The sequence below is a fragment of the Phyllostomus discolor genome, chromosome 7 (genome assembly GCF_004126475.2).
Source record: "Phyllostomus discolor isolate MPI-MPIP mPhyDis1 chromosome 7, mPhyDis1.pri.v3, whole genome shotgun sequence".
Classification (NCBI taxonomy): Eukaryota; Metazoa; Chordata; class Mammalia; order Chiroptera; family Phyllostomidae; genus Phyllostomus; species Phyllostomus discolor.
The window spans coordinates 92,329,200-92,343,180 of NC_040909.2; the positions used below are offsets into that span (position 1 = coordinate 92,329,200).

The following is a 13,981-nucleotide window of genomic DNA, read 5'->3' on the forward strand; positions in this document are numbered from 1 at the left end:
TGCCCTGACTGGCAATCGAACCTGCGGCCCTTTGGTTAACAGGCCAACACTCAATCCACTGAGCCACACCAATCAGGCAAATAAGTATATTTATGATTGTATGTTATTACGAACAGCCCCACAATAAATACATTTTTTTTTTAGACAGAGGGGAAGGGAGGGAGAAAGGGAGAGAAACATCAATGTGTGGTTGCCTCTCATTCACCCCCTACTGAGGACCTGGCCTGCAACCCAGACATGTGCACTGATTGGGAATCAAACCTGTGACCTTTTGCTTTGTAGGCACGCACTCAGCCCACTGAGCCATACCGGCCAGAACAATAAATACAGTCTTATACAGACTGTATTTGTGCTACTGTTCTGTTATTTCCTTAGAAATAATTATTACCAGAAGTGGTAATGGGTTAAGAAGTGCATCCATTTTAAAGGACTTTAATGTGTATTCTCAAGTTAGATTGTATCACTTACACTCTTGTGGTAAGCCCAAGGATTTCATTTTATGGTGAGGAAATTAGAGTCCAGAAGAAGAGAGTGGTTTTGTCCTTAATTATAGGAATGTCAAGCTGGAGCCATCAGCCAGGCTTCCTGATGCCTAACTTGCTGCTCCTTTTGTTACATGCTCTTCCAAGCAGCAGCCAGATGTTTGAAACCCGTGTATACCTCTTTAACTGTCTCATGCTTCTTTTCTGGACTCTTTCTAATAAATACAAGGGTTAAAACTATACATATTTATTAAGGTTTCTGTAAATGCAGTTAATTTGCCATCTCTGTGCACCATTATTTCTGAGTATCTCAATATCAAGTTACCTTTCCATTTTTATGCTACACATTCACATTATAGTTAATTATATAATCCCTGGTTTTCCCTGTGGCTTTGTCTATGTTATAGCATATAATAAAGAAATGTTTTCAATCCAGATAAAGACATCAGTAAACATTAGGTAGATTAAGATGTATCCAATTTTGATTGCAAAGGCATAAAAAAAGTTAATTAAAAAGAAAACTACTGTACTGCCCTACATCTCTCCTTTTGGGTAGGCAGCATTTTCCAAATTAAATTTTTATTGATATAATTTATATACCCTAAATTTACCCTTTTGAAGTGTACAATTCAGTGGTTTGTAGTATATTCACAAGGCTAGAAAACCATCACCACTGTCTAATTACAGAACCCACTGCATCTTGCATGAAGCAGGCTTGCAGAATTTACATGCTGCTATTCATGTGTGGAAAGAAAGGAAGGGAGAGGAAAGAAGAGAAAGAGAGAGAAAGTCATCACTTTCTCTAGCATATTCTCTCTTCAGCTCTTTACATAGCATAGGTGGGAAAACAGCCTTATATTTGCCCGCTGGGTTTGAGAATAAAGAGCCTCTTTTTCTCTGTTACTCCACATAAGTCCTTAAGTCCTGCATGTTCCTTCTTCTGCACCTTTCCAAGATGGTATCTAGATAGGTTCAGGGTTTCTTTTGTGCCCTTTGAAGGAAGAAGGCACAGATTCTCTCCATTTCCTTGGTATGCCTGCTGAGATATGACTGTGCACTGCCAATTTCTGGGAGTATCATACTGATGCCTACCCCAAGAGCAAATGGACCACATCAGGACTCTCAGAAATGTCTGGATCCCCTTTAAACATTTCTACTTTTGAAGCTCAGATGACTTGTTTGGGATCATTACCACCCATCTCTCAGTCCTTGGGGCTTCCTTTCCCTTTCTCTTATCTTCTGAAGCTCCATAAATCAAAAAAACTCTTTTTGCAATAACACTCCACGGAGAGGCAGCAAGGCCTTGGGTGAGTAAAGAATGCCTCTTTGAAGCCGGTGGACCAAGTTCACCTAAGACCTTTGATGACCTGGCACAGGTTTATCCCTGAGCTTTGTTTTCCTCGCCTGTGCCAGGCATAAAGTAGGCAATTACATGCTCCTCTCTATCCTCTCTCTCCTCACTGCCTTTGTCTCTCACCCTCAAGCGTTGCTGGTTACTCCTCAGTGACCACTGGTATTGCAAGATCAGGCATGAGGTGAGGAACAGGAGGAAGATTTCAGAACAACCAGTGAATTGCCTTTGGATGAAAAATTCATTTGTTGCTGGGAAAACTCAACTCAAATTAAAGCATTCAGTTTGGAGAGTTGTGGTGAAGTAAAAAAAATGTTTTTAGTTTCTTTTTGATAACTGCTAGAATAAAGGCAGAAAATGTGTAAGTCATAATAAAAATGAAACATGGTACCAAGAGAGGGTTTCTTTTGTAGCACTTTGTAAAGGCAAATAAATTTAGGTTCTGAATGGTTTTATTCAAGTAATTTTGTTCTCCAATTTTAAGATCCAGGATTCCATGACATAGTTGTTAAAAAAGTGGGTTCAGATTTCATAGTTGGAGGTGGCATCTAATTTCCTATTTGTTTTATTTCTCTAAGCTCTGATAATATAAGAAATTCATGATTTTAAAACTTTTATGTAGCAGACAAGGAGGTGAATTTATATACCATTCAAGTTGAAATAAAAGATATATGATGGAATACCCTTTAAACTTATAAAATCTATGATGAAAAACAAAGTATTAACCAAAATGAATGTTATACCCAAACTCAGGAACCTCTTTCATTGTGCAGTTTTCACCTCTTTAATTACAGAGTGATTTGTATATTTGCATTCCGATCATCATGCAATACAAAAATGCACAGCAGAGGGGCGTGGCATACAGAGGACCTTATCCAAAAGAAGGGAGGGGAGAGAGTGAGAACATGTTCATTTGTTTTTTTAAAGATCTTATTTATTTATTTTTAGAGAGGAAAGGGAGGGAGAAAGAGAGAGAAACAGCAGTGTGCGGTTGCTGGGGGCCGTGGCCTGCAACTCAGGCATGTGACCTGACTGGGAATCGAACCTGAAACATGTTCATTTAGATGCTACAGGTGGCCCGAGTGCCAGCCTGAGGCTAAGCTGAGAGACCTGCTTCTATTTCCTCTTTGTGGTGAGATAGGGGTTGTCCTTGTGCATCTCATCATGGAACTCTGTCTCTTCCCATGCTGGAGGAAAACTGGCATTTGGACCTCATTTGTGAGTTCAACAAACATGTCTGTAGCCCTTGCTGTGTGCTGTTTTAAGTCTACTTCTGAGCACTTTATAAGTGTTAACTAATATAACTCTTTAATCCTCATAACTGCATAATGATCTACATAGTCATTTTCTTTTTGCAGACAGAAATCGAGGCACAGAGAGGTTAGGCAACTTGCCTAAGATCACACAGTTAATAATAATTGATGGATCTGAGATTTGAGTTTAGCAATCCAACTCCACAGTCTTTTCTCCAAAATATTTTACAAATTGTACTGTCTTCTGTACAAATTTTTAAGAGAAACTTGTATGTAGGATTTTATACCTTACAGGTAGACTTGAGAACCTAACCAGCATGGTGGTGGATATTGTTTCAGATTTTTTCCTGTGCACATAAAGAGTAGAATATATATTGTATATACTGTATTCATGTATATATATGTACTCATATATATCTGTGTGTGTATATTAATTGTTTTATAAGTTGATTTTATACAAAATGTTTTCAATCAGTAATAGTTGATGGTCAAGATGTCTGAATTATAGAAATCTCTCTCCTTAACCCTCCCCACTCTCACACTGTGTCAGTTTGACCTACTTTAATAAGCGCTCCCCTATCGGAGAACATCTAGACTGTCCCTGTCCACAGCGTAAACAACACTGGTGTGCATGTCCTCGAGCTCTTGCGCAAGTATATCTAAAGAACAAGTCCTCTAAAAGTTCTCACCTTAAAAACAAGCAAACTAAAACCTGATAACTGTGTGAAGTGGTAGATGACTTTTTGTGATACTCAGTTCTGGGGGAGGGGAAGAACCTTCCCTCTACCCTTCACTCTTTTTTCTGCTGATCTAATAATTAAATCTATACAGCACAGATTAACAAGAGCATATAATCAAATTTAATTATATATGTATGTATGGGAATCCCACAAACATGAGAGGTTCAGGGACAGAAAGCAAAAATGAGGTGTATACGGCCTTCTGAGCTAAGGAGGAGGTAAGGCGTCCTGGGACTTCCGAGGGGAGAGAGGCCATTGTAGGACTATGAGAAGAGTAGATGTTCAGTAACCCTGCTGTATAAACTGATGGAAAATGTTATTTCTGATAATCTCTTATCATGGGCAGGACCGCCCCTAATTTAAAGTCTTCTGTATAGTTAATGGGGGATAGAAGTTTCTCTTAAGCATGCAGTACCTCAGTCGGCTTTAGCTCAAAACAGTGCATGTACCACAGAGGCACATCTTGAGGTGATTCATTCTGAACCCCTGCAGTTTACAATATATATGATATTAAGTCATCACATTCTATACCTTAAACTTACTCAATGTTATATGTCAATTATATCCTAATAAAGCTGGAGAGAAAAAGTCCCCAGAAGTGGAATTCTAAGTAGACAAGTTGTTTCTTTGTGGAAGAGGTGTGTGAGGCATTATATTATTAGATCTTACCAGAGACGGCAGGATGACAAGCCAAGAATCATAATTAATCTTTTACCTCAGAGTCTGTTTGGGGGCTGTTGTTTTCTTTTTTTAAGGCTTTCATATTCTAAGGCCTTTAAATGAGGCTGAGCCAACCCTAATGGATACTTGCTCCAATTAAAGAAATTTTTGGAAAAAGTCACCTGCTTCCCAGATTCTGGATGTGACTGTGGATGTCCCTTTGTGAGCCAAGGTTGCCCAGCTGTCTGTGTCTCTTCAGACCTCCTATCTAGTTGAGCTTGTGTGATGAACATCCCAGAGTCATATTCGCATGACAGACCTTCAGCTTTTATTATTATTAAGCTAAATTTTCCAAGTATAAAATGTGCCCTTGTTTACTGTTTTCGAAAAAATGAAGGCATTGCCAACTTCATCATCCACAGCACTTTATGGAAAGTCCTTTGTAAGAAACCTTAGAATTCTTCTGTAGGGCCTCACTTTCTCATCTGCTTCCTCTGCCGCCATGAAGCGCTGTGAAAGTCGGCGGACTCATGCTGCCCTTTGGCCCTTCCCACCAGGAAAATAGCCCCAGCAGATGTGGTATCCACCATGCTACCGTAGTTGCATTCTCCTCTCTTCCTTGGCTGGGGGTTCTGTTTTCATTTTATTAAATTCATCATTGTCCTTTTTGCAAAAGCATTTCAGTTCATTTAGACAAAGAAGAGGCTATAGTCTCTTCATTTAGCTTCATTAATAAGTAGGTAAAACAAAAGTTTCAAAAGAGCCTTCATACAAGGGAAAAAAAGTAGAGAATAGACTTTAGGCTTCGACTTTTGGCTGAAGCTATGGGTAAGTCCCAGAGCCACCCTTCAGTAGTACTGTGACTTTGGGCCAGTCTTTCAATCTCTTTAAAACTCAGTTTACTTCTCTGTAAAGTGGTGTTAATAATACCTGCCTGATATGATTTCTTTGATGATTAAATGACACACTCAGAAAATTATAAATGCTTAATTAAAAAACACTAAGGTGTATTAGTAGCTCTCATCACTTGCAAACAAGTAATCACTGCCTCTGTACCTGTTGGGGCTACATTGTATTTTGTACTCTTCTGTCACCTGCCATAGCATAAGGAATTGTAAGACCTGGTGGGCGGTCCCCAGAGGCCCCCCAGCTAGAACAACTACAATGCTCCCTGTGGAGTAGAATTGTTATTGTTTTCATCTACAAAACGTACATTTGGTTTTCAGTTGCCCATGGTGATGGGGGGAGGAGAAAATGTGTATTAAGCATAAGTAAATGGTAGTCTGTGAACGACCACCACCCTGTCTCCCGTCCACTGCTTTTTATGTTCATTCTTCGCCTTCCTTTCCGGGGCCACCGCCCTGGGAGTCCCATCATCTCTTTGTCTGAACCAGTCCCCCATCCGGAGGCCTTAGTCATGGAGGTCCCCACTCCAGGTCTTACACCTCTTTCTGTCTACATAGTTTGCTCTCTGAAATAGAGCTCTCCTCATGTCCTTTCCCCAGTTAAAAACCTTTCTTTGGCTGTAAATAAAGTCCATGAAGCTTGGCATGACATATAAACAGCACCCTGCAAGGTACTTTTCCAGTCTCTTCTCCTGACACACACCCCTGCTACCAGGGTGTCTAACGTTTTGAAAAAGTTTTCTGTGTAAAGTTGTTAATAATATCCCCCGCCAACTTTTTATTTTGAAAATTTGAAATCTACAGACAAAAAATAAAAGAATATCCTCATCCAAATTCACTAATTCTTTATTATTTTTGTCACATTTGACCCCTCCTCTTCCTTTCCCCCCTCTTTCTTTCAGTGTGACCCACATGTTGGTAGTAGCAGACACCCTGAGCCTTCACACGCGCACACCTGGCGTGCGTCTCCTGAGAGATGGACAGTCTCAGTATAACCACAATGCTGTTGTCACGGGTGTAAACACACAGATCTCTAATATCGCATTAAAACATCTTCAGATGTCCGCAATTGTCCCAGCATGTGTTATCCCCTCTGCCCCTCCCCATCCAGGATAATAAATCCTTGTGAATACAAGAATCCTTGAATACAAGGTTCACATATTGTCTTTTTAGTCTCTCATAATATTGAATAATTTCCCCTCTCTCTTCCCCTGTATGTTTTGAAGTATCCAGGCCAGTTGCCTGTAGTACACATTAAGGATTTTTCATTTTGTTCCTCTAACCTATATTTCCTATAAACTAGAAGTTAGTTCTAGAGGTTTCCATCTCTCTGTATCTTCTAACACATCTGGCACAGTGCTGGGGTTCACCTCCTTTCCTTTCCCTTGCCCACCTTTAGCAAGAGAGGTCAAGATGGGCGTGCAGGAAGAAGCTCCAAGTGCAGGACCCAGAGCTGCCGGATCCACTCTTTGAATAACTGTTCTCAGAGCACCCGCTCTGCCCGGCCCTGTGCTGTGCTGGGAATCCTGCAGTGAAGAAACCAGCTGGGACCAGCCCCATTAGCTTTCATTCCTTTGGGGAGCTAACCAGAAATAAACCAATAGGCAATGGGATATAGGTCGTAATAAGAAAGATAAGAGTGTAAATCATGAGGTGTGAGCAGGGTGGTGATATTTTCAATCAGGCAGTTAGTGAGGATCTGTCCGGGGGTGAGGGGTAACATTTGTGTAGAGATCTGGGGAAAAAAGAGAACTAGAGAGGGAGAGGGCAAGGGCCGTGGGGCCCCTGGGGGTAACTGTGGGGCAGCCCCTCTTCATGGGGCTCTCGTGTCCCTGTGGCCCAGCCTATCTGCCAAGGCTCCTCCCACTGCAGCTCACTGTGTGCCTAAGGGTCCACACTGGGAGGCCTTTCTCATTATGCACCATGTTCTCTCGTTTACACTGCACCCTTTTCATGGCTGATGACTTAAACACTGCTTTTATTTGGGCCGGGAAAGGTAGATGGGATTGGTGAAAAAAGAATTCACCTGATTATTTACAAATCAACTCTAAAAGCCATCTCGCTTATTTCTAAATCAACTTTAAAACCCATCTGCATTTCAAAAACTTTCACATATGAAAAGTATGTGCTGTTTTCAATCAAAGTGGTACTTGCTTCCCCTTTATTTTGGGAACCACAGCTCACTAGTTTCAGAAAGAGGCGTGACCTTCAGAGGCTTCCACCTCACTGATGAAGTGATAAACAAGATGAAGGTCCCAGTGGAAGCTTGTAGGACCAAATGCACAGAGGAGCGGCAGTGATAGTGCAAGGGGGTGACAGTTCAGAGTGGTGATCTTGAGATTTTTTTAGAAGAGTTCCTCCCTCAGGAGGTATTTCCTAGCTCACACCTCTCCACGTTCCCCAAACTCTAATTCACCTCTCCCTTCTCTTGGCATGATCCCCAGCAGAATTACATAGGCCACGTGGGAGACCCTGCCCACACTGAGCCCCCAGAGGATATCTTGGAATGTGTCCAGGGAATCTGGTGTGTTGGATCTAGGTGATTCTAGTGTTCCTTTCGGTTTGGACACCACTGCCCTATAGGGCATTCAATGAAGCTCATAATAGATTTTGTTTTATTTTCAACATACAGATTTGACAATGAGGCTATACTGTACAGGGAGATTCATGCCCGATTTCAATTTTAAAAAATCATCTTTTTTAGTCCCCAGAGTGCTCTGTGTGGTGCTCTACACTCCTAGCAGCAACTGAATAAACAAATAAAAGACTTGAGCATTTAGAAGCATGGTTATGCCCCTCTGCACTGGTCAAGCACAAGTCCCTTCCAGCCACGATTCTTCCTCTGGAGTCTTATGCGCAGTCATGGCTCACTGATGCCCTCATTTCTGCCCGGAGCTCTGCCATCTCTCCTGGTTTCCACACTCACACATTTTACTGGGAAGCCCACTGATCATTTAGATGTTCCTACACACATCTTTTCTCCCATACCTGTGTCTCATCTTTTATTTCCAGTCTTGGTGAAGGCCCCCACCATTTCTCCAAGCCACATTCAGTTGGGGCTGGGTTCTATGCAGTCTAGTTCCTACTCATGCTTGCCTTTGAAGCCCTGAACCCCCTCACTTCACCTTGCACACTGTGACATTCATCTTGGGGGATGGGGAGGAAAACAAACTCCTCAGCTTTGCACCCAACTTGTGCCTGCCTCTCCTCTCCAGCCCAACTCCTGGTCTTCCCTACCTGCCTTTTGGCAAGGGGTTTCACATTATAGAACTATTGTCCTGAAGGCAAGGCTTGAGATTGAAGTAGTTCCCTGTGAAGGAGCCAGGTTAGCTCAGGGTCAACACTTTGCTCGTGAAGTTCCTTCTTCCCAGAATCCCTTTACTGACTTTGCCACCTGGCTGACATCACTTCCGTTGTGACTCACAGAGCATTTCCTTCAGGATGCCTCCCCTGACCACCACCTTTTCCTCTTTCGCAAGTTACATGTCCTTTCCTAGATCTGGTGCATCCTCTTTCATTGGCTCACCGCTGTACGGTAAATTTAATGGACTCGTTTGCCACAGAATATGAGCATCTTCAGAGCAGGGCTTATGTCTTGCTGATGTAAAATGGATGCACAATGAAAGTTGTTGAACAAATGAATGAAAAAATGAATAGACAAACAAACTGGTTTGTGAACAATATCCATACTTGAGTTTGTTAAACTATCTATGATAAAGAATAAAAGCATATTGTTTATATTGTTCATCAATGGAGGGATTTGGGTGGCTTGAAGCCAATTCTAGAATGGTAAAACAATGTCATTGCTTTGTATTCCAACAGGAAATATGGGATGTATAAAATCAAAAAGGAAAGACAATCTGAATGACGATGGAATAGATTTGAAGACGCAACCAGTACGTAATACTGACCGAACTATTTATGTGAGAGATCCAACGTCCAATAAACAGCCAAGGCCAGTAAGTAGATAGTCTCAGGGAGAATTCCCACAGCAGGATCAAAGCATAGCTGCATAATTTAAACACCAAATCTGTAACATGTGCATGAAAAAAAGTCACATCAATAACTTGGGCCTCAATTTTTGATAATGCTTTGTAACTTAATCCTTTAAAGAGCCTGTAAACATTGGAGAGATAACACAGGTCACTTGTACAACAAAGCAGCCTTCGGTCACCCTATGGGTAGAGAGAATCATCTTTCATATCACTGACGCAAATACCCACCTTTTATTTGTAAAGATACACATTTCTATCTGAGCTTGTGTGACCTAGGATAGTCGCCAGGTTAGTGCCATGGCCTGGAAATGCTGCATTCAAGTCAGAAGCTAAGACAGATGCTACTATGTTCTTTATCCCATCTTGTAATTCCTCAATTAACCGATAAGAACACAGACCCCATAGTTGTCATGTCTCACTATAATTAAAAGATTTTTTTAAAAATATCAAAGCTAATTCTGCCCATTAACCTTGGACAAATATCTGTACCAGCAATATTGTGTGAGTGGTGTGCTATTTGATGAATTTTGGAATGCTAGCAAAGGAAGATCTAACATCACATTTTATGGAAAAGAAGAACAAAGCTTTGGATAATTGCAACCTTAAATGCACTTTATCTCAGATTTTATATCCTTTCCATCATTCTCTCCTTATGTATGACAATATATATAACACATGTATAACATCCCATAGCCTGGTTTTTATGGGATGGAGTTCCTCAGCATTTAAGCCGAAAGCAGCTTATTCCAAGTTAGCCCAAATGCCTTTATTAAGTGTTTTTATAGTTTCTCTTATCTGACATGTTTTTAAATGCCTTTGCATTCTAGAAGTGCATTATTTTTGTCAAGTCTCTCAGCCAGCCCTCTCCCTCTCTATTCTCCATTGTCCTACAGGTATGATGAATGTCTAAGTCACATGTCATGGTAGAAATTGCTAAATCACTGTTGACCTTCTTACAAAAAAATAAACAGATGAACAAAATAGAACCAGAAGCATGGATACCCAAAACAGATTGATAGATCTCAGAGGGGAGGGTTGGGGGAGGACTGGATAAAAAAAGTTGAAGAAAAGCACACGAATGCAGAGCCCGTGGGCACAGACAGTAGTGCGGTGGCAGCCAGAGGGAAGGGGCATGGGGCCGGTTGAGGTGGGCATGGGGGGTGATGCAGGACATCTGCAGTGGTGTCAACAATAAACACAAGAAGTGGAGATGAAGAGTGAATATATTGTACATAATGTTTCTGGAGAGATATACTAACACTGTAATTTTATATAGAAACTCAAAATGTGTAAGATTATTAACACCTTTAATAATTTAGTGATAAACATGTATAATGTAGAGGGGTGGTTAAAAGTAGGTTTACCATTGTCACTACGTGAAAAGTTTATTCTTGTATTATTATTTATTCTTATAGTATATGTTTTTCTATGTGAACAACTGTAAACCTACTTTTGCCCACCCCCAAATTTAAAAACATTTCATCAATAAGTATAGATGTAGAACTACATATTCTATAAATATGATTACTAGGAAATAAAATGATATAAAGATTTGGAGTCACAAATGTAAAAAGGATCTATCATTTTCACCAGCTTTTACATGCTATAAAACCCAAGCAGTTTTTTTTTTCTGTAATGATAACTGAAGGTATTTTCTGAAGTGAGAAAAAATGGCGTATAAGTTTGCACTATTTTTCTTATATACCATTTTTCCCTTATTAAAAATAAAGGTCAAAATTAAGTTAGAAGCAGACGTAGTAAACATGTTTGACATCTTTTAATTCCCGTACTTCAGTCTGTGCCTTGTGTGGTCGCAGACGCCCTTGTTTCCCACACGGGTTAGCTGGACCTCGTTCTGTGGCCACAGATGACACTTTCAGCTCCAGCCCAATGTGGCCACAGTGTACACCCTGGCTGATCACACAGCAGCTCTGATGACAGGGTGAGGCAATTCACCCTAGAGGCAATAGCGCTCTAAGGAGAAGACTCTTTAAAGAAAAAGAAGGGTGGTAGATGAGTTGCATACATGTGTTTTAGTCTTAGGAAAAAAAGTGTATTAAAACATCTGCAAATTAAGGACTCTTTGATATTTGAAAATCAGCCTGCTGCTTTCAAAATTATTTAATTTACTTTCATCTTCTAATTATTTCCTCTGAGATATTTAAAATTGACCATACATACTAATTTATGATCGTACATGCAAATTTAAATGATTAAAAATCAATATTAAAAACTATTGAAATAAGTATTGAATGATAGTGTGGACCCATGATTCTCTAATAACAGAAAATTGCCCCACCACAATTGGAGATTTTTATGGACGAACTAACTTTCATCAGAAATTTAAATTTCAGTACAAACTGTTTTGGTCCCATTTCACTGAGTCAGAGAGAAAGCTGACATGATTTGTGGGTACAGGTCTCTGACAGTAGCTTCCTTAAAAGTGTCTAAGGGGCCTTGAACATCCTCCTCATGGTCACTGAGAGAAAGAGGAATTTGATTTAAAAGGTCATTGAAGTGGCCTTTAGTGCCAGCAGACTTTTCCTGATAATTCTCCTCCAACTAAAATAACAGGGATTGCCATCTGTCCCCATGATAGCATCAGGGGCAGCCACAGGAAGCCTGGATTGGTTAGGACTTATTCTCAGGACTTGGCTGAGCCCTGACTACAAGTCTGGGAAACATGGGGATCACAGTCCCCAGGGCTTGGATGGCTATTCCACACGGTCCCCAGGGCCCCGGGCCACTTCCGCCTTTGCTCTGCCATCACGGGTGCCGGTTTCCCTGGCTGCTGAGAGTCCAGCAAGGCCCCACACAACCATTCTGTTTAAAGATACACTGCCTCCCTCCATCTGCATAGAATGCGAGAGAATGTGGAAGCATAGTCATTTAGCTTGGCAAATTGCCTCCCAAATAATATTAGGGTTCTGCCACCGAACAAGAGGGAGGATGGTGATTGGGCAAGCATCTAGCAGCCCTGCCCAGAGCCCTGTTCATTTCCTGTCACCATAGGCAGATGACTGTTTTCAGAAGGAAGAGCTGTGTAGATTGGGACAGAGCTCTGCAGAATTTTTTCTCTGTATTTCTCTTCTTTCCAGTTTAATAAGTTAGCAAATTTAAACCTCATTTGCTATTGTTAGAAAAATGATATAACATACAATATGAATGTGACTAAGAAAAGCCAAACATAAAAAAAAATTCTAACCAATATTCTCTCCTAGGTTACAGAATCTCAGCTTTTACCAGGACAGAGGTTTCAAACTAAAGGTATGTTTTCCTAGCAATGTGTTGGTTTCTTTTTCTTTACTGTTAGAGAATCTTTAAAGTCATTTTCCTAGGTAGTTTTTTTTTATTGTGGAAAAATACACATAACATAAAATTTATCATTTTAACTCTTTTTAAGTGTATGAGACAGTGGCATTGAGCGCATTCACAGTGTGGCACAACCATCTCCACCCTCCATCTCCAGAATGTTTTCATCTTCCCATGCTGAAACAGTTCCCATGAAACACTCACTCCACCTCTCTGCCTCCTGCCACTGGCACCCGCCATTCTCCTCTCTGTCCCTGAGTATTGGATACTCTAGGAATCTCACACAAGTGGAATCATAGAGTATTTGTCCTTTTGTGATTGGCTTGTTTCACTTAGCATGATGTCCTCAAGGCTCATTCTTGCTGTAGCAAGTGTCAGGATTTCCTTCTACATGGCTGAATATTACTCTGTTGTATGTAGAGATCACTTTTTTTTTAATTTTTGCTTTTTTAATCCATTCATCTGTCACTGGACACTTGGTTGTTTCCTCCTTTTAGCTATTATGATAATGCTGCAAGGAACATGGGTGTATCATTTCTTAAATACAGAGTTGTAATGAATTACAGTTGTAATTTGAGACAGAAAACACTGCACACAGTGTGTACAGCATGTTAGTCACTGCAGACCATGTAGACCCTGAGGCCCACTAGGAAGGAAACACATGCCGTTATCCCAGCTGCCCAATGAGGATTTGTCGAAATGTTTCTGCTGGTGGGTTTTTAAAGTTCCTCATTTGTGTTCTTTTTAGATCCAGAGGAACAAGGAGACATTGTGGTAGCCTTGTACCCCTATGATGGCATCCACCCAGACGACTTGTCTTTCAGGAAAGGAGAGAAAATGAAAGTCTTGGAGGAGTAAGTGTACTTAGGCACGCTGCGTCTGCTGCCCCTGTACCCAGGCCACCGAATTCTACACACTGTGCCCTCATTTTGCTTCCAGTAGCACGGCAAGAGCCAGACCTCCTCTTTGGGCACGAGGCCTCCCAGGTTCTGGCTGTGGTTGGGCTGGGAGTGGAAGAGCAGGGCCGGAGGAGTTTTCCTCCGAAGTTTGCCTGTGCGCACTCTCCAGAGGTTTCCCTTTGAAGACAGAGACTGGTCTCTTTCTTATCCATCTGTGCCATCTTAAGAAGTTTGGATGTCTGGAATGTGCATGTTACTATAATGTCATTTTTATTTAGTTATGTTACTCAAATTCAGACTGGATTTATGGGTCCAACTTGGACCCATAACTTATGGTTTGATTTGTAAGAGCACTGTGCTGAAGCAGCGGTCATCTTGAAGAAG

The 13,981-nt window shown here is 41.0% G+C and overlaps 1 protein-coding gene across 2 annotated transcripts in view; it reads left to right on the forward strand.

Moving 5' to 3' along the window:
- LYN (LYN proto-oncogene, Src family tyrosine kinase) overlaps positions 1 to 13,981 on the forward strand; it is a 131,701-nt gene that overhangs the window by 46,001 nt on the left and 71,719 nt on the right. The window contains exons 2-4 of one of the 2 annotated variants that reach the window (XM_028533892.2): positions 9,214 to 9,350; positions 12,608 to 12,653; positions 13,447 to 13,552. In XM_028533892.2, the coding sequence (XP_028389693.1) occupies positions 9,219 to 9,350; positions 12,608 to 12,653; positions 13,447 to 13,552 (284 nt within the window). In that variant the 5' untranslated portion in view covers positions 9,214 to 9,218. The remainder of the gene's footprint in view (positions 1 to 9,213; positions 9,351 to 12,607; positions 12,654 to 13,446; positions 13,553 to 13,981) is intronic. The other variant, XM_036031119.1, reaches the window with a different exon arrangement.